We start from the raw sequence: 19167 nt of genomic DNA, 5'->3' as shown, positions 1-19167 counted from the left end.
CGCACTTTGCGGTGCTCGGGGCTCATTCCCACCCCTGAGCTCAGAGATCACTCCTGGTGAGGTCCAGGGGGCTCTGTGGGGCGTTGAGGATCAAACCCAGGTTGCCCTTTGCAAGACAAGCACTCTAGCCTCCGTACTCCTGCCCCCAGGGGGTTTCTCCATTTGTATCTTTAGTAATGTCTGGGTTTTTTTGTTTGTGTTTTGGGGCCTTTCCAGGAGGTGCTCAGGGATCCTCGGGGTCACTGCTAACAAGTCTCAACCAACCAGGTCGCTGGGGTTTAGTGCTGGGGACCCAGGATGCAGTGCTGCTTGGCCCACCAGTGTCAGCCACCACCCTGGGCCCAGCGTTTCTGCTGTGCACGAGCTTAGTATAGAAGACTTTCCAGTATACACGTTTTGTTCCCCATGGGTTGATTGTTTTCTTTATTATTTTGCTTTATTTGCTAGTATTATGATTGGATAGTTTTCTTCATTCCTTTTTCAGATAGTTCATTGTCAGTTATAGAAATGCAACTGGCTTGTATACATAACTTTGTGTCCTCCCAGCTTACTGTTAAATTTCTCTATTCCGTTTTTCACAGTCTTTAAGTGTTCTCCAAGATTATGTCATTTCCCAGCAGTCATCTGTTTCCTCTTTTCTGATTTGGATCCTTTCTACTCATGTCTTGCCTGACTATCCTAAATAGACCTTCCAGTGCTGTTGAATGAGAAGGTCAGGCCTTGTTCTTGATCTTCAAGGATATTTTCAACCTTTCCTTGCTGAATATGGTGCTAGCTGGAGACATATATGTGAATTCTATTCTGAATAGAATTCTAATCTATTCTCTTACCATGTATGAATTCTATTCTGTAATTTTCTTCTATGCACAATTTGTTGAGAGGGTTTTAAATCATCAGAAAGCTGTGAAGTCTGCCAGCTTTCTGTCAGATGCTCTTTCTGTATTTCTTGAGATGGTAAGAATTTTCTTTCTTTTCCTTAATGTGATGTATCCAATTTACTGATTTGTTGTTTGTTGAACCTTTCTTACAACCTGGGGAGAAGTCCTGCTTGATCATGGTGTATGATCCTCTGAGTGTGCTGTTGAATTCAGTTTGCTGATATTTTGTTTAGAATTTTTACATCTATATTGACCGGTGATGTTGACTATAGTTTTCTAGTGGTGTCTTTCACTAGTGTCAGTAATGCTGACCTTATAAATGAGTGAGGGGTTATTTCTTTGTTCGCTTTAGGTTCTTTATTTAAAATCATCCTTTTGTGTGTGTGTGTGTGGGGGGGCATACTCAGCTGTGCTCAGGGCTCTGCTCTCATGGATCACTCCGGGTAGGACGCAGGGACAATATGGGGTGCCAGGGATCTAAGCCAAGTTGCCCGCACAAGGCAAGCGTCCAAGTGCTGGACTGTCTCTCCTGCCCCTCCTGCTATTTTCCTGATCAATGTGTTTGTAGCTATAAGCTTCCCTCCTACTGCTGACTGCACCGCATCCCATACATTTTGTTTTTGTTGGGAAGGTAGGTGGGCCACACCTGGCCATGTGTGGGGCTTCCTCTTGGCTCTGCTCGCAGTTCACTTCTGATAATGAAGGGGATTGTATGTGGTGCTGGGACTCAAACCAGGGGCAGCTGCATGCAAGGCAAGCGCCTTACTCCCTCTTCTATTTCTCCAGCCCGAGAAATGAAACCTTTAAATTTAATTTCCCAGGGGCTGGAGTGATAGCATAGCAGATAGGCATTTGCCTTGCACACGGCTGACCCGAGTTCGATTCCCAGCATCCCAAATGGTCCCCCGAGCACCGCCAGGAGTAATTCCTGAGTGTAGAGCCAGGAGTAACCCCTGTGCATTGCCGGGTGTGACCCAAAAAGAAAAAATAATTAATTAATCAAATTTCCCAGAGCTGACCTTGTGCTTGGTATACAGGTATTTTAAACAATAGAGGAGATCTATGATTTTCATTGTGTTGGCAGATCTGTGACTACCCTCACTACTCCTGCCAAAATAATCGTTCAGGGGCTGGAGAAGTACAGCAAGTTGGGCACATGCCTTACACACAGTTGACCCAGGTTCAGTACCCAGCACCATGTATGATTCCCTGAGCCCTGCCAGGAGTGATCCCTGAGCACTGAGCCAGGACTAAGCCCCGAGCACCACGAATCCCCACATATGGCCTAAACACACACATACACACACACACACACACACACACACACACACACACACACACACGTTAAGTAATAAATTATTATTTGAAGGGAATCAAGGAAAAGGCATGGGCTGCTCCTGTGTGTAAAACCTACCTATGAAAGGGTTTTGTGGGCCCCTAGTAAGGATATGGATGTCACGTTTAATTGGGAATTTTGTATTGAAACCTCCAGGCTAGTTGGAGGTGGGGGGAGCCTTTCAAGCAAGGACAGGCGTGTGCCCAAGAGTCCATTCTCGGGGATCTGAGTGCCATGGCGTGGTGTGGCAGCAGGCGACTGGTTGGGGAGGGGTTTCCGGTGAGCAGCTGGGGCACCCCCTTCCTTATCAGCGGGAGGAGGGGTTGGGGTCAGCGTGGTGCCGAGTGGTCACAGCTTTGGAGGAACCTGCTCGCGGGATGAGTCCTCTGTCTCCTCTGGGGCTCTGAACTCAGCCCTCTGTGGTTGGCCTCGGGGGAGGAAGCCACCTCCTGGTGCCCGACCAGTCCCAGCGTGCGGGCGGGGCCATGAGCCGAGTAGCAAGGGGCTGTGCTCTCGCCATTCTCAGAGTCGACGAGGAGGACGATGACCTGGAGGAGGAGCATGTCATGAAGGTGAGCGTCGGTCTCGTGGGTGGGTGTGGTTGCAGAATGAGCCCCAATCCCTGGGAGTAGGGAGGACAGCGAGACTGGGGCGGGGACGGGGGTATTTGATTTCCGTTTTCCCTTTTCCACTTTCTGGACAGTCTTGTAGCCGCTGTCCCTGTCCCTCCGCCTGTTCAGCCCGTGTCCTGCATTTGCAGAATGTTGTGGAGATGTGCCCGTCTCTCTTCTGAGCCCGCACCTTCTCCCCCAAGCAGATTTATTACTGCAGTCGGACCCACTCGCAGCTGGCCCAGTTTGTGCAGGAGGTTCAGAAGAGCCCCTTTGGCAAGGACACCCGGCTGGTCTCCCTTGGCTCTCGGCAGGTAAACTGAGGCAGATTGTCTCAGCGCAGGGCCTGTCCACCCTTCCTCCCTGGTCCCGTATTCCTCTTCTTGGTACAGGAAGGTGAGGGGTGCCTGGAAGGCCAGGCGGCGGAAGAGTTGGCCTTTTTGGACCTTGGGGGGACATGGGAGAGGCTGGGCGGGGCCCCCAGTGAGAATCCCGTAGATGATTCAGCCAGCACCACCTTTGCTGCTTCTGTTGGGCCAGAACCTTTGCGTCAATGAGGACGTGAGAGCCCTGGGCTCGGGGCTGCTCATCAATGACCGCTGCCTGGAGATGCAGAGACGCCCACCAGGTACTGCCTTGCAGCTGAGACTGGGCACCCGGGACTGTCGGGAGGAGAGGGCACAGGGAGTGTGGGCCAGGGCCGTCGGGAAAGACACGCCGACGGTGGAAATGAGGCAGGGCTGTCGCAGTCATTCCTCTGCTCTCGATGGGAAAAAGTGCTCTTCCTTCTGGCTCAGTGTCTCCACGCAGCCCTGACGTGGCGGGAGCAGGGGGCTCTTTGAGAGGCTCATCCTAGAGACTGAGGAGCTGGCAGCCCCTTAGGACCCCAGGCCAGGCCTGGCCCCTGACAAGGGTCTGACTTCTGCGGAACCAGCTCCCGTCCCTGCAGTTTCTGTTCTCAGCCTGTCCCCTGTGCCCCTCAGAGAAGCTGAGCCACGTGGAGGAAGAGAAGCCAAAGCGGCGGCGGCGGGAGCAGCAGGCCTCATGCCCCTTCCACAGCCGGGAGCAACTGCAGCTCCTCCGGGACGAGGTCCTGGTGGCGGTGAGGGACATTGAGCAGCTGGTGGCCCTGGGGAAGGAGGCCCACGCCTGTCCCTATTACGGGAGCCGGTACGCCGTTCCCGCAGCCCAGGTGAGCCGCGGGTGTGGGCAGGCAGGATGTCTGCGTATCAGGCTAATGTCCTGACCACTGGAGACATGCCCTCCTCTCCCTAGCACATGGCACAGGGTAACCCTGGCTCTCGGTGCTGTGGCTGCGGGAAGTCGGCATTACCGGGAACAGTGGGTCAGAGGCATGAAGGAGTGTCTGTTCTTAGTGCAGCCCCGTGAGTGGCCAGAACAGACACTGGGACGTGGATGGTGGGGCTCAGTGACAGGGTAGTGTCCAGAAGCTTTTCAGAAACTGCCACGTGTGTCTGGACTTGAAGCTGGTCTTGAAACAAAACTGCTGCTTGGACCAGCCACAATGGTGTAGTTGGGGGGTCAGAACTGATCTGGTGGACATGGAGAGCATCCTGCTAAGGGAAATGAGTCAGAAAGAGAGGGACAGACATAGAAGGACTGCACTTATCTGTGGAGTATAGAATAACATGAGACTGACATGCAAGGACAGTAGAGACAAGGGCCAGGAAGAGTGCTCCAGTGTTGGAAGCCTGCCTCATGAACGGGGGGAGAAAGCAGCTGGGATATAGAAGGGGTCACTGTGTCAATGATGGTTGGAGGGATCGTTCAGGATGGGAGATGTGTGTTGAAAGTAGATAAAGGACCAAATGTGATAGCCTCTCTCTATATTGCAAACCGTAATGCCCAAAAGTAGAGAGTATGGGGGAAATTGTTTGCCATGGAGGCCGGGGGAGGGTTGGAAAGAGGGGATATACTGGGGACATTGGTAGTGGAGAATGTCCATTGGTGGAGGGATGGGTGTTTGATCATTGCATGATTGAAATTCAAACATGAAAGCTTGTAACTATCTCACGGTGGTTCAATAATAAAAAATTTTTTCAATAAAAAAAAAAAGAACTGATCTGGCTATTCTCATGCAGCCTCCCTCCAGCCCCTTTTTTTTCTTTTTGGGCCAAACCTGGTGGTGCTTGGGGATAACTCCTGGCTCTGCACTCAGGAATCACTCCTGGAAGGGTTGGGGTACCAAATGGGATGCTGGGGAGTGGACCCAGGTGGGCTGCGAGGCCAGCGCCCTACCGGCAATGCCGTCTCTCCAGCCCCCTCATGCAGTTTCCTCACGTCATGAGCCCGTACTGAAGACAAGCCCTGGGTCAGTTGTTAGAGGCGCAGGCACCTCTGGTGGGGATTCCCCGTGGCAGTGAGAAGCCCATCGAGTGGAGCTCTGAGGGCGTGCACCCCGAGGAGTCAGAAACCTTCCCTCACAGCTCGATTGCTGGCCCCTTCCTGGCTTCTGTCACGGCGCAAGCCTGTGCCTGGACACGTGTGCAATCAAGAGTGACTCCTCAGATTTGCAGGCTCTTTATTTTGTTTAGTAGTCAGGGCTTAATCCTAGCTCTGCTTGTGATCCCTCCTGGTAGGGGAACCACGTGTGCTTCTGGGTCAGTTGCTGGGGATAGAACTGGGGTCAGCTGCATGCAGAACTTGAGCTTTCTTTGTGCTTTGTTTTTTTGTATTTTTGCTGACGTCGTTTGTTTGATTTTGGTTTTTGGTTTTGGTCACACCCGCAAGTGCTCTGGGCTTACTCCTGGCTCTGTGCCCAGGAATCACTCCTGCTGGTGCTCAGGGGACCCTCTGGGTCAGCCATGAGCAAGGAAAGGCCTCGCACGGTCTCCAGCCTAACTACTGTAGCCGCGTCCCTCCACACTTCCCTCTGGGGACTCTGGAAACCCTCTGGCATTCTGGGTGTCCGGCCGGGCCGCTGGGAGGGGTTCATCCCTCAGCGCTGTCCTCTGCCCTGCAGCTGGTGGTGCTGCCCTACCAGATGCTGCTGCACGCAGGCACCCGGCAGGCTGCGGGCGTCCGGCTGCAGGGCCAGGTGGTGATCATCGACGAGGCGCACAACCTCATCGACACCATCAGCAACATCCACAGCGTCGAGGTCAGCGGTTGCCAGGTGGGTCAGCGAGGCTGGGTGGGCGGCAGGGGGCACACAGGGACCCGGTCGCTTCTCTGGGTCTTGGCAGTGGATCCCTCTGGAGACAGGGCTGGGCAGGCTGCCCTGTCATGCCGACACTTCCCGGCAGAGCCTGGGGCCGGTGTGGGGACCCAACCCAGGACGCAGCTCGTGCTCCTGCGGTGCTCACACTGGTCTGTCAGAGTCTCCCAGCCCCGGGCGCCTCCAGCTGGGATTGTGCTGGGGGCTGGCATCCTTTGTTCTTTGGATGTTGCTGCTGTGGGTGCTTTGAAGGACTCATTGGGGAGTGGTCAGCATTTCTGAAAGGCGCTAGACCAGGGTACGGCTTCTCGGCCTTCCCGCTGCTTGTTCGTGGGGGTGGGAATCCTTCACGCTGGAGCGCAGAGGGTCAGGGCTCGGCAGTGTTTGATGGCCGGTGTCTGACCTGCCTGTCTCTCGGCTCCTGCTGCCTCGCTACATTCAGTGACCAGTGCCCGAGTGACTGGGCCCCAGAGGTGACGGTCGCTCTGAGATAGCTCCCGGCATGAACCAGCAGGAAGATTGACACCCGAGAGTCCATCTGTTGCTTTTAGCCTGCCCTTCCATGGACACTGCCGTGGGCGCTCACTCCCACTGAAGGGCCTGGAAAAACCTGCTTTTCCCCTGTCCCAAGCCCTGAGCTCACCCTGACAGCTTCCTGCTGTCTCCCTGGTGTGATCTCGATGCCAGGGCACCCGCAGGTGCTTGCCTGAGCCGACTCTGCCTTCACACCTTCATCCGCTCTCTCCGCAGCTCTGCCAGGCCCACTCGCAGCTGCTGCAGTACCTGGACCGATACCGGTGAGCCTCTGCCGGGGCGGGGAGGACCCTCCCTCGGCCGCTGCCTTTGCCTCTGGGAGGAAGCGCTTGGGTTCCGTCTCTGATCTCGGCCTGACCAAAGGTGCACCCACATACTGCTCACCTCCCAGCTCTCACCCCTTATTGGCTGGATTCTCAGGGCACACGGCTACCCCAGAAGCTCGGGTGAGCAGGTAGCTTCTGACCCAGCTGAAGGGTAGCAGACAAAGGTCTCAGAGCGGGCTGGGAGTGTTACCGCCGCTGTGCGTTGTGTTTCCCCTCAGGAAGCTTTTGAAGGCCAAGAACCTGATGTACATCAAGCAGATCCTCTACTTGCTGGAGAAGTTTGTGGCCATCTTGGGCGGTGAGGAGTCTGCGCCTGTCACGCCTTGGTTCTGAGGGGCTCACTGGGCTGGATTCCCTGGAGCCCCTCAGGACCCCAGGAGTCTCTGTGACCTCAAGATTTGTTTGGGCCATTAATTTTAAAAAGTTTTTTCTTTTTGGGGGCTGGAGCGATAGCACAGTGGGTAGGGCGTTTGCCTTGCACGCAGCAGACACGGGTTCGATTCCCAGCATCCTATATGGTCCCCCTGAGTACCTCCAGGAGTGATTCCTGAGTGCAGATCCAGGAGTAACTCCTGTGCATCGCCAGATATGACCCAAAAAGCCAAAAAAAAAAAAGGGTTTTCTTTTTTTTTTTCTTTGTGTGTGGGGGTGGGAGTGGGGGGTTAGGCCACACACTACCATCCCCAGGGGTTACTCCTAGCTCTGCACTCAGGGATCACTCCTGGTGGGACTTGGGGGACTATATGCGGTGCCAGGGATTGAACCCAGGTCAACCACATTCGAGTCAAGCGCCCTCCCCTCTGTACTATCAGTCTAGCCTCTTGGTCCTTGCTCTGGCATAGCTGAGGCCTTAGAGACCTTTAGTATCAGTTCCTTTCCCCTGGCTGCATCCTTGGCACTTTGCAAGACGCCTGCCCCACACACGGTAGTGGTGGTGGCGGTGATTCCCACTGGTGCCTGGCGGGAGAGCCGAGGGCAAGGCTCCTTGGCCGGGCACCGTTGGGTACCACTGTAGGTAGAAGTGGGAAGTGTTCGCTGACCACAGCCCGGCCTGAGTGCACCCGGGAGGGAAGTGCCAGGCGCCCTGAGGCTGGGAGAGGGGTGGCCTGGCCTATGCAGAGTCGAGTTCCCGATGCAGGTCCCAGCTGCCCGGTGGTTCTGGGGCATTTTTCTCTTGTGTTGGTGTTTTGGCTTAATTTCTGGTTGCTTTGCCACTGGCCACCATATCTGCCTAAAGAGGGGTGAGCCCCCCCCCCCGTCCCTGCCCCTGGGAGGAGGGGGTCAGACTCAGGCTGCAGGACGCCTGCCCCCCAGGTTCTGTGAGGTGAGCTGGGAACCCCGTTGCCACAAGATTGCTCTCACCTGACAGGTGACATGTGGTGTGGGAGGAGACGGGCCAGAGTCCCACCCTCTTAATCTGCATGAATTTTTGTTTTGTTGTTTTGGGGGCCACACCCAGCAGTTCTCAGGTTTACTCCTGGCTCTGCACTCAGGAATCAATCTTGTCAGACTTTGGGGACCATCAGGGATGCCAGGGGTCGAATCCAGGTCAACTGCATGCAAGGAAGCGCCCTGCCCGCTGGACTGTCTTTCCGGCCCCTAACCTGTATGAATTCTTTGTTCCAGGGAATGTTAACCAGAATCCCAACATGCAGAGCCTCGCACAGCCAGGTAGGACTCTGGCCTCTGGCCTCGGCTGGGGGGATCCTTCCCGAGTCGCCCTAGAAGCTGGGAGCTGCGTGTTCTGAACCAGCAGCCCAGAGCCCCCATTTGCCCTCCCTCAGGCACTGAGCTGAAGACCATCAACGACTTCCTCTTTCAGAGCCAAGTGGACAACATCAATCTCTTTAAGGTAGGGTTCTATTGTCACCTTGTTATTTTTCTTTTCCTTTCTCCCTCTTTTCGGCGCTGGGGTCTTTGTGTCATGCCTGGCAGTACTCAGGGACCCTGTGGGACTTGAACTTGGGTCTTGTGCACATGAGGCTCAGCGTGGAGCCTCCCCTGCATCCGCACCGTCTCACACTCACCCACAGGCCGCCGACAGCACAGCTCCACCCCCGTCCTGCCTCTGCGCCCAGGCCCAGCAGGTGTTGTCTCTTAAGGAAAGTGGACACGCCTGTCAGCCGCAGGGCTTGGAGCCACGCAGACACATGTTAGTCACTGGCCTGCAAGGGGTGGGGGCAGAAGAGGGTCTCAAAAGGCAGCTGACCCTGTGGCCGCGGGAGGTGCTGGCCTCCTCGGACTGAGTGGTGCCCGTGGGGTTCTAGAAGCCGACTCGTGCCGACAGCGGGCTTGCCTTGCAGGTGCGGCGCTACTGTGAGAAGAGCAAGATCAGCAGAAAGGTGCTGACTCCACAAGAGGCCGGGGCGGGGGTGGGGGGGTGAGCCAAGCCTCTCTCTGCTTTGCCCTTCCCTTTCTCCTGTGGGACACTTTGCTCTGGGAGGGGGGCGTGCCCGACGGCCTGGACCAGCTTCTCTCCCACTCACGGCTGTCCCGTCACCCCTGTCCCAGCTCTTTGGCTTCACAGAGAGGTTCGGAGCGGTCCTCACCCCTTCCAGGGAGCCACCCCGGCTTGCAGGCTTTCAGCATTTCCTGCAGAGCCTGCAGCAGGGGATGACAGCAGGTGTGTTGGGAGACGGGTGGGGTGAGGTGGTACTTCACTGCCCGCCTTTTCTGTCATGTCTGGGAGTGTGACCTGGTCCCACATGGCTGCTGTGCTCTGCCTACCTTGTGTCTGCAGCGCCTGCTGCCTGCCTGGAGGAGGAGGCCGCACCGCCCCGGCCTGCTTCCCCCCTGATGCACATCGAAGGCTTCCTGGAAGCTCTCACCAGCGCCAACCAGGACGGCAGGATCATCATCAGTCGCCAAGGTACTCCCAGGAGTGGCAGGAGCCAGGCTTGCGGGCACGTTGCTGGGTGAGATGGAGGGGCAGGTGGGGCGGGCTGCAGGGTGCTGGGGTGTTGGGTGACTCGGGCGAGGGAACGAGAGGGTAGGGCTGAGCACTGACCCCAGCACCTATGAGCTGTGTCCTTGGGCCCTTGTCCTTCTCGGGCCCAGCTCCTTCAAGGGTCTAGAGGGGTGACAAAGGTGGCTCAGTCATCGGGAAGAAAGGGATCTCGCTTAGGAGACCGTCCGCCCAGGTGCCACCGGGCAGCCCCGGCTTCACGGCGAAAGAAAGTCAGTGTCCGCCCCAGGTGCCCCTCTCTGTCCCTCAGGCAACCTTGGTCAGAGCACTCTCAAATTCCTGCTCCTGAACCCCGCCGTGCACTTTGCCCAGGTGGTGAAGGAATGCCGGGCTGTGGTCATCGCAGGGGGCACCATGCAGCCGGTAAGGCCCCAGATACAGCCTTTGGTTTCTTTCGGTCGACGTGGGGCGGGACGAGGGCTCGTGGCTCCCCTGTGGGCCCCGAACCTCAGACGGAGTCACTACTGCCGGGTCCCCGGGGCCCTACCAGTGGTGCAGGGGGTGGGTCTCAAGCATGGTGTGCACTGAAGGCCACCTTGCCCTTGGCAGGAGGTGCAGCACTGACCACGGGCTATCTCACTGGCCCCGGGCTTGTTTCTCAGGTTCATATCAAGCTTCATTTACGAGGGGATCCCTCATGTTTCTCTGTCTTTTTATCATGGCTGCAGTGGTCAGGGTGCATAGTGGTATACCCCAGGCTCACACCTGAGATGTTGTCAGCGCAAGATACGAAATAAGTCATTTGTCCAGGAGGCCCTAGTATACTGTGTGTTTTTGAGGTGGGGCTGATATTGAGGACCCACACCTGGTGCCAGGTGATGCTGTTTCTCGGCCACTTGTCGCAGACCTAGATCATGTCTTCAGAACACACGAGTACACATTGCACCAAGAGTTGGTCCGTTTACGTGACCTCACATATTACATCTTCTCTTAAACCGAACTTTGGGGGGTTTGTCTCATTTTATTACAATTTTTTGCTCAGTCACAAAGTATGTCACATGGTTTCTGATGTTAAATCTCCTGATAGAGGGGCTGGAGAGGTAGTACAACGGTCAAGGCGTTTGCCTTGAACATAGTGGAACCAGGTTTGATCCCTGACACCCCATAAGGTCCCTCAGTCACAGTAATTCCTGGGCATAGAGCCAGGAGTAAGCCCTGAACGCATCCTGGTGAAGTCCAAACATTTAATAAAAAAAAAGTTACTGATGGGAGCTCCCAGTGTTTGCTCTGAGAGTTTATCCCAGCCAGGAGAGTGGCACGGAGGTGTAGGCTCACTCATGTCAGGCTTCTCCTGGGCCTGGACTGTAAGTCTCCAAGATGGCCGAGAGGCTTCTTTGTTTCCGTTGATTTGCATATTAGAGTTTGCTTGTGTGCTTTTTTTCACTGATTTTTTTTTTCCACACCCGGCGATGCACAGGGATTATTCCTGGCTCGTGCACTCAGGAATTACTCCTGGCAGTGCTCAGGGACCATATGGGATGCTGGGAATTGAACCCGGGTTGGCCACGTGCAAGGCAAACACCCTACCCGCTGTGCTGTTGCTCCAGCCCCTCACTAATATTTTTTAAAGAAGTAAAACCTGTTTGGACCAGAATTAAAGTGCCCTGAGATATATTCAGAAAGGTTTGACCAGGCCCCTCTTCCTCCTTTCACCCACTAATCTGCCTTCCCGATATGTCTTTATATTTGTTGACAAAAAAGAAGCAAATGTCTGAACTTCCCTCGTTCAGGGATCACTCCTTGGCTAGGCCAGGGATGGAACCAGGTTGACTGCATGCAGGGCAAGTTCCTTACCCACCACACAGTCCCTCTGGTCCTATTTTTTATTTGCAACCTTGTTATCTAGGGGCCAGAGCAACAGTACAGCAGGTATAGCAGTAGTACAGTGCTTGCCTTGTGTAAGTACAGCCAACCCAGGTTCAATCCCCGGCATCCCATGTGGTCCCCCAAGTACTGCCAGGTGTGATTGCTGAGTGCAGAGCTAGGAATAACCCCGGGTATGGCCCAAAAACAAAACAAAAGCAAAACTTGTTATTTAAAACTATCAGCCTTTCCTTGCTCCTTTCTTTCCTCATGAACTTGCTGCCTCCCAGCCCAGACCTCTGTCCCGCTAGCTGTTCTCTGGTTCCTTCTTGCCTCGGCCCGCTCTCCCCCACCCGGCTCAGACCGCAGGTCCATGGCCCTGTGGAGTGTTGCCCTTGCCGAGCATCTCCGGGAGACGAGGCGCCCAGTGACGTGCGACCTTTTGACAGGTGTCCGACTTCCGGGAGCAGCTGCTGGCGTGTGCAGGGGTGGGACCAGAGCGCGTGGTGGAGTTCTCCTGTGGTGAGCCTCCAGGGGTACCCGTTGTGGCCCCCCACAGGCCCCTGGCCCAGTGTTTGTGTGAGGCTGAGCCTTTGTGGGCCGAGTACTCTGCTGTCCTGCCCTGCGCCCCACCATCACAGCAGGGATGGGGTGGGAACGGTAGGGGTGGGTGAGAACTACACTGGTGGTCCTGGTCTGCAAGGGGTGTTTTCTCTGTCGGAGACGAGAGTTGGGAGTGTTCTTTTATGACTCTGCCTTTGGGAACAGCCTCCTACTGGGTCTCACCAGGTCACGTGATTCCTCCAGACAACATCCTGCCCCTCGTCCTCTGCACGGGACCCACTGGCCAGCAGCTAGAGTTCACGTACCAGAGGAGAGAGCTGCCTCAGATGGTTCGGAGAGCCAGCTTGCCTTCCTGTGGGGGCGGTGGGGGCCAGGGGTGGCCTGGGCGTGTTTCTCAGGCACAAACTGTGCTTCCGCCTCCCCCCATTCCTTCCTTCTGGGGGGCTCCAGCAGTGCCCAGAAGCTATTCCTGGCTCTGCACTCAGGGACTCCTGACCATATGCAGTGCCAGGGATCTAGCCAGGGTTGACCCTGGTTAAATGTATGTAACTGCATGCAAAGAAAGCACTTTAATCCCTGTCCCTTAATTCCAGCATCCCACCCCCCACAAACACACACACACACAGACACAGATTCTACCTCCTGTCATTGGGCCATAGCAGCCCAGCTCTGACCAGGTGTTGGTCTTGCCTGGTTTCCAATGCCCAGTTGGTCACGGCTGCTTTTCAGTCCGCCTGTACATTGCATCAGGGAGGGGAGGACTGAGGGGAGTCCAGGGGCTCTTAGCCCTGTGTCTGTCACAGACGCTTCCGGCCACTGGAGCATCACTGGGTGACCTCTGCAGGGCATTTCAGTGGTGGCTTCACCCCGAAGGCACCGCTGGCTCTGCCTGCCTCCCTGAGCCCATCACTGTGGGCAGGTGGGGAGTCTCATGGGGCCCCTCATGTCCCTCAGATGCTGGAGACAGGCCGCATTCTCTGCAATCTGTGCACCGTGGTCCCCGGAGGGCTGGTCTGTTTCTTCCCCTCCTATGAGTACCAGCGCCAGGTCCATGCCCACTGGCAGGAGAATGGGCTGTTGGGTCGCCTGGCTGCCAGGAAGAAGGTGAGTGGCCACGGAACCACATCACACACCTGTGAACACCGCACTTGGCTGCTCCCTGTGCAAAACAGATCAGACTGTCGGGCCTTGTGTGGGGCTTCTCCCAGCCCCCTGGCTGTACCCCACCCTGCGCCCCTCACCACCATCAATGTCTAATCCCTGTTCACTGCTCAGGCTTCCCCAGAGCCCTGGCTGGAGGATGGGGTGGGGGCGTTGGTGCTGCCTGGAGCCTACCTGAGAGCCCTCGCTGGGTTTGCCTTCAGATATTCCAGGAACCCAAGAGCGCGAGCCAGGTGGAGCAGGTGCTGACAGAGTACTCCCGGTGCATCCAGGTGAGCCTGGCAGGCCTCGGCTAGCGGGGGTCCACACTGTCCCCACTAACCCCGCAGCGGGCGGTTTCTCGCAGAGCTGCAGCCGGGAGAGCGGCCAGGTGACCGGGGCGCTGCTGCTCGCCGTGGTCGGGGGCAAGATGAGCGAAGGCATCAACTTCTCCGACGACCTGGGCCGGTAAGTGGTGGGCAGCGGTACACTGCCCGCGGTCAGTCACCTGAGTGCCCGCTGCTGCTCACATCTGCCGCGTGGGAAGGGCATGGATGGCTCCGTGTTGGGGCCTGAGGCGGGCTGGGAAATGCGCAGACCATGGCTGCCTGCAGTGGTCCAGCGGACAGACCTTCTCTGGGGAGGGGTTGGGGAGGGCCCGGCTGCCCACCTGCTGCTGGTGTCCATGTCTTCCCTAGGTGTGTGGTCATGGTGGGCATGCCCTACCCCAACATCAAGTCTCCGGAGCTACAGGAGAAGATGGCTTACCTGGACCAGGCGCTTGTGAGCACTCAAGGGGTTCCGGCGGGCGGGGGAGGGGCGGCTCCCTGGGCCTCGGGCATCCCCGTGCCAGCCTGCCTTTCTCCCGGGGTACCAGACGGTGCCCGTCGAGCCTGCTGGTCTTGCCTCAAAGCCCAGCAATGTCCAGTCCTCAGAATAGGCGGAAGGTGAGAACAGCTCTGAGGGCCTGTTTCCTTTGCCCGTTCCAGCCCAGGACCCCCGGGCAGCCCCCTCCTGGGAAGGCTTTGGTGGAGAATCTCTGCATGAAGGCTGTCAACCAGTCTGTAGGTAAGCCCAGGGCCGGAACGGTGACGGGAGTAGGGGGACGGGGGGCAGGAGGGCTTACTCACCACCTCTGGTGGCGCAGGATTGAGGAAAGGAAAGGGTTGCGCTGAAATTGTCCTGTGTGCAAGGCCCGTTCACTCTGCACCCCTGCCCGACCCCGCAGGCAGAGCCATCCGGCACCAGAAAGATTTCGCCAGCATCGTGCTCCTGGACCAGCGCTACGGCCGCCCCTCGGTGCTGGCAAAGCTGCCGGCCTGGATCCGGGAGCGCGTGGAGGTCATGGGCAGCTTTGGCCGTGCCCTCGCTTCCCTGCGGAAGGTCAGTGCTGCCTTTGCCCCGCTGTGAGAGCCTCTGCCCCGAGCGATGGGGCCTCACCCTCCTCCTGTCTCCCCAGTTCCACCGTGAGAAGGCTGGTCCCCCCGAGCCTCGGCGCACCGCCGCCTGATTGTTGTGGGTCTGTTTCACGAGGGAAGCCCCAGGAGAGTCTCCGGTCTCCAGCCCGGTCCGCTCTGGAATCGGGGGCAGCCGGGACCCCAGCTGAGATGACAAAAAAGCTCGAGAGACAGTGTCCCGGCATTTTCCCATGGAATGGGGTCCCTGCCCATGTGGCAGGGCCCAGCGTCTCTCCACACTCGCCTCCTCAACCCGGCCTGCCTCCCCCCTTCTCCTTTTCTCACTAAAAAAGTTTCTCAAGACCTTGCACCCTCTCCTGGAAACCAGGGCCAGTCCCCACGTCCAGCCCCTGTGTCCTGTTTGGGAATTTTCCCCCTCAAGCTACCTCTAAGCCCTGGGAGCTGTGGTGAAGCCTCGTCTCCCCCCGGCAGCCACCTGGGACCCCTCGGCAGCTCTCCTGGGTTCCTCTCCCGGCTGACTCAGCCTCCCCCAGCCACTCGAGCAGCCCCCAGACACCTCCCTGGGCACCGGCAGTTACACCAAGGCCCTTAGACATGCAACGTGACCACTTTTACAAACCCCTTGTCTGTCACCTTGACAGTTCTCCTGTGTGAAAACTCTCCATTGGCAGCAGCTGCCCCTGCTGACCCCTCCCGCTCCTCGCCCCGCCCCCAGAGGAAGATGCCCAGAGGAGGCCATGAGGCTGTGCTCTGCTCAGCCACGTCCCTCCATTCAGTGCGCTGTGGGTTTCCCAGTCCTCGCAGCATCGGTCAGCATGGTATCTGCGAGCAGGACCCGGGCCGAGCGCCCCTCCTGGGGCAGCAGGGACCGGGAGGCTGGGAGCTGTTCCTGCCGGGTTCCCTTATGAGGTGTGAAGACTGTAGCCTGAACCCGGGAGGGGCTGAGCCCTGGGGTTTTCAGTCCTCCCTCTTCTGGGGGCTGCTGGGGGCGTGCAGAGGTGGGATGGAGTCTGATATTTGACCCAAGGCGCCTGGTCCCTCGCTGGCCTCTTCCTGGAAATACCTGGAAAGGAGAGGAGGAGGGGTGCGGGGAGCTGGTGGGTGGCAGTGCTCCCAGCCCCTTGAGGCTTAAAAACAGGAAGCAGGGGGCAGGGTGGGCCCACACCACCTTCAGCTGCCTCTGACCTTTGCACCTTGTGGGTGCAATAAGGGACCAGCTTGTTGAAGAGATCCAACACCAGGTCCCTGCCGTGGCTGGTGGCTCTCATGCAGCAGGGACACTGGAAAGTGGGGGGTAGCACCATGTACAAGACACCTTAACCATGTCGCCCAGCTTCCCGTCGGTTCCGTTCCCCTTTCTCTGGTCACAGGCTCCTGCACTCCCCAGCTCCTGGAGCTTCAGCCTCCAGTCTGTCTGAAAGGTGACCAGTTGGTGACAGCATGTGCCAAAAATAGGAGTTACTCCCTGTCTGGACGCACAAGTAGCCCCAGAGGGTTTCGCCCCTTGGCCAGTCCTAGTGCTTGCCCTGCGTTCAGCTAATCCGGTTTGATCCCCAGAAGATCCCATGAGCCCATCGGAGTGGTCACCAAGTGGAGGGCTGGGAGTAAAACCTGAGCACATCTGGCGTGGCAAAAAAAATAAAATATCCTGTTGCATCAAAAACCTGTAAATTGATTTTCAGCAGACTGTGCCTTGAACTTAGCTGTAGTGTCACTGCTCCTAAACTCGGACTAACATCAGTAATGGCTCATTTACATTGCTCTCAGGACAGGATAGGGACCAGAGCAGGTAGGGCACTTGGCTTGCTGTGAACCAACTTGGGTCTGACCCCAGCACCCAGGCGTGGTTCCCGAAGTACAGAGCCAGGACTTACCCTGAGCATTGCCGGTGTGGCCAAAAGAACTAAAATAGTAACATGACAATGAAGGTGTGCTTTGGCTCGCCTGTTCGACACTTCTTTTACCTGTAACACAATGGTAAGAATTGTCTTACGGTGATAGGAATGTCCTGAAGGATTCCCCCATCCTACCTCTCTCTTGCCCTGGGATCAGAAACCAGGTGTTAGGTGGAAACATTTTGTATTAGTTGTACATTATCTTTTATCTGAGGCAGACTGATGTTCTTCAATATTATTCCTGAAAACAGGGCAGAGTTAAAAGTTCTCAGAGGGGCTGGAGCGATAGCACAGCAGGTAGGGCATTTGCCTTGCACGCGGCTGATCTGGGTTTGATTCCCGCATCCCATATGGTCCCCCAAGCACCGCCAGGAGTAATTCCTGAGTGCAAAGCCAGGAGTAACCCCTGAGCATCGCTGGGTGTGACCCAAAAAGCAAAAAAAAAAAAAAAGCCCTTCCTGAGGGCAGGGCATTCCAAAGCCCTTCCTGACTCTTAAAGTTTTTTTCCTTTCCTTAGTCCAAACAGTTATTAACATCTTAATACTAGTTATTTTTGGATGGACATAGCAAGAGATACATTGAGGCTTGCAAGGCAGCTCTCCTGGCAACATTTTGCCACAAACTCAGACTACAGCACTCAGGCCAGATTAATCATTCCTCACCCTAGCAGGGTCCAAATCTAGTTATCACTGTTTGGATCATGACAACATGCTCTCAACTTAGAGTTGAGTATTGTGGCGCTTTGGCCTGGCCCATTTTAATGCCCTGGGTCCATTCAGTCCCTCGTCTGGGCCCTGCTTTTGGGGTGCTAGGAACTAAGGGCAACTGAGTCAAGAAAGCAGATGCCCAGGAGTAAATATTATTCAGAGTCAATCAACTCCCAAGTCATAAGAGCATAATATTAACAGTCTTCCTGTGTCCATACAGAAAGGACATTGCTTTAAGATAAACTATGCAAAAGACAACTTACAAGTTCAGTGTCCTTAGAAGGATCTGGTCTTTTAAGCTAACAGAATCTGATTAGGGAAAAGGTGATTAACTGGTTGGGAAGGAGGGTGCAGAGAAGAGTTTACTGATAAACCAAGGAACGGGAGTGACTCGGTAGCACTGTGATAGGTGTAACCCGATAAACCTAAGTTCCCTGCAGCAAGGCTGAAAGGACAAACCCAATGTTATCCTACAGTCAGCCATGGTCAAGGCAAGCACCTTACCCACTAGACTTTCTGTTTGAGGATTTGTATTCAGTCTGAGCAAGGAATTTATATGACATGTATACATACAGGAAGCCTGGATTTGATTCCTGGTACTACATCGACTTCACCTGAGCATCACCAGGAGAGACTCCCCCAGAACTAAGCTGGGATAGTCCTTGAACACCATTGGGTCTAGCAAAGAAAAACTCAGACGGGTTTGATTCCCAGCATCTCACATGGTCCCCTGAGCACCGCCAGGAGTGATTCCTGCATGCATGAGCCAGGAGTAACCCCTGTGCATCGCCAGATGTTACAAAAAAAAAAAGAGAGAGAGAAAGGAAAACTAGAAATACTGAAGAGTATGGAATGCATGCACTTGGGCTACAGCAAGGAACAAAATCAGGCATGGAATTTTGAAGTTATTAAAAATGCTTTGTGTAGGGGGTAGGGTGGGCTGGGAGAGGACCTGGGGGGGTCACTGGTGGGAAATCGACACTGGTAGTGTGATTGGGTCCAGAACACCGTCTACAACTCAATTGAGAAGTAAATTTTTGTATGTATTTTGTGTGGGGGCCACACCCGGCCGTGCTCAGATTTCTGGCAGGGTGCAGGGGACTGTGTGGGTCCCAAGATCAAACCCAGGTGGGCGGCTTGCACTATTGCTCCAGCACCCATGCTAACTTTCTAAATCATGATTCTTTAATGGTTTTTTGTGGTGAACCAAAATTTTTTTTAATTGAAAATTACTTAGATGTAATTTAAAGCTGGGTCTCATTCCCCTGACCCTGAAAGAACCTCCAATGCGGCATTGTTGGAAGGATGAGTAGAGAGAGGCTTCTAAAATCTCAGGGCTTGGATGAATGGAGACATTACTGAGACCCCTCAAGAAATTCGACGATCAATGGGATGATGATGATGATGATGATGATACTTAGATGTGAGGGGAGTGAAGAAAGGGGAAATGTGTTCCCAAGAGAACATGGGAGCTTAGAAATGGACAAGTAAGCAAGATATGTGTTCAAGGGAGCACACAGGCTTTATGAGCAAAACAAAATATTTCAGTAGCTGGAGTGATAGTACAGCAGGCAGGGCTCTTGGAGTGCAGGTGGCCTACTACTGGAGTTCAGTCCCCAGCACCCCATATGGTCCCCAAAGCCACCCCAGGAATGATATGTGAGTGCAGAACCAGGAGGAAGCCCTGAGCTTCCTCAGGGCTGTGGAATGGAGTGTGACCCCAAGACAAACCAAAAAAGTTTTCTTAAATAGATAACGAACTTTTTTTTTTCTTTTTGGGTCACATCCAGCGATGCACAGGGGTTACTCCTG

General features: G+C 55.5%; 1 protein-coding gene across 1 annotated transcript in view; it reads left to right on the top strand.

The window, feature by feature from the left end:
- The window catches only part of DDX11 (DEAD/H-box helicase 11), a 29380-nt gene extending 13068 nt beyond the window's left edge, over positions 1 to 16312 (top strand). The window contains exons 6-27 of the mRNA XM_004616916.2: positions 2741 to 2786; positions 3032 to 3139; positions 3366 to 3453; positions 3809 to 4017; positions 5809 to 5961; positions 6754 to 6800; positions 7082 to 7161; positions 8490 to 8534; positions 8648 to 8715; positions 9167 to 9205; positions 9375 to 9486; positions 9604 to 9732; positions 10079 to 10191; positions 12081 to 12153; positions 12421 to 12524; positions 13150 to 13299; positions 13560 to 13628; positions 13703 to 13803; positions 14034 to 14118; positions 14325 to 14403; positions 14564 to 14718; positions 14795 to 16312. Of these exons, the coding sequence (XP_004616973.2) occupies positions 2741 to 2786; positions 3032 to 3139; positions 3366 to 3453; positions 3809 to 4017; positions 5809 to 5961; positions 6754 to 6800; positions 7082 to 7161; positions 8490 to 8534; positions 8648 to 8715; positions 9167 to 9205; positions 9375 to 9486; positions 9604 to 9732; positions 10079 to 10191; positions 12081 to 12153; positions 12421 to 12524; positions 13150 to 13299; positions 13560 to 13628; positions 13703 to 13803; positions 14034 to 14118; positions 14325 to 14403; positions 14564 to 14718; positions 14795 to 14845 (2104 nt within the window). The 3' untranslated portion in view covers positions 14846 to 16312. The remainder of the gene's footprint in view (positions 1 to 2740; positions 2787 to 3031; positions 3140 to 3365; positions 3454 to 3808; positions 4018 to 5808; positions 5962 to 6753; positions 6801 to 7081; positions 7162 to 8489; positions 8535 to 8647; positions 8716 to 9166; positions 9206 to 9374; positions 9487 to 9603; positions 9733 to 10078; positions 10192 to 12080; positions 12154 to 12420; positions 12525 to 13149; positions 13300 to 13559; positions 13629 to 13702; positions 13804 to 14033; positions 14119 to 14324; positions 14404 to 14563; positions 14719 to 14794) is intronic.
- Positions 16313 to 19167: the final 2855 nt, after the last annotated feature.

This window comes from Sorex araneus, chromosome 2 (genome assembly GCF_027595985.1).
Source record: "Sorex araneus isolate mSorAra2 chromosome 2, mSorAra2.pri, whole genome shotgun sequence".
NCBI classification, from domain to species: Eukaryota; Metazoa; Chordata; class Mammalia; order Eulipotyphla; family Soricidae; genus Sorex; species Sorex araneus.
Note: the sequence above shows the minus strand (reverse complement) of the source record. Positions and strands in the feature narration are given on the sequence as shown.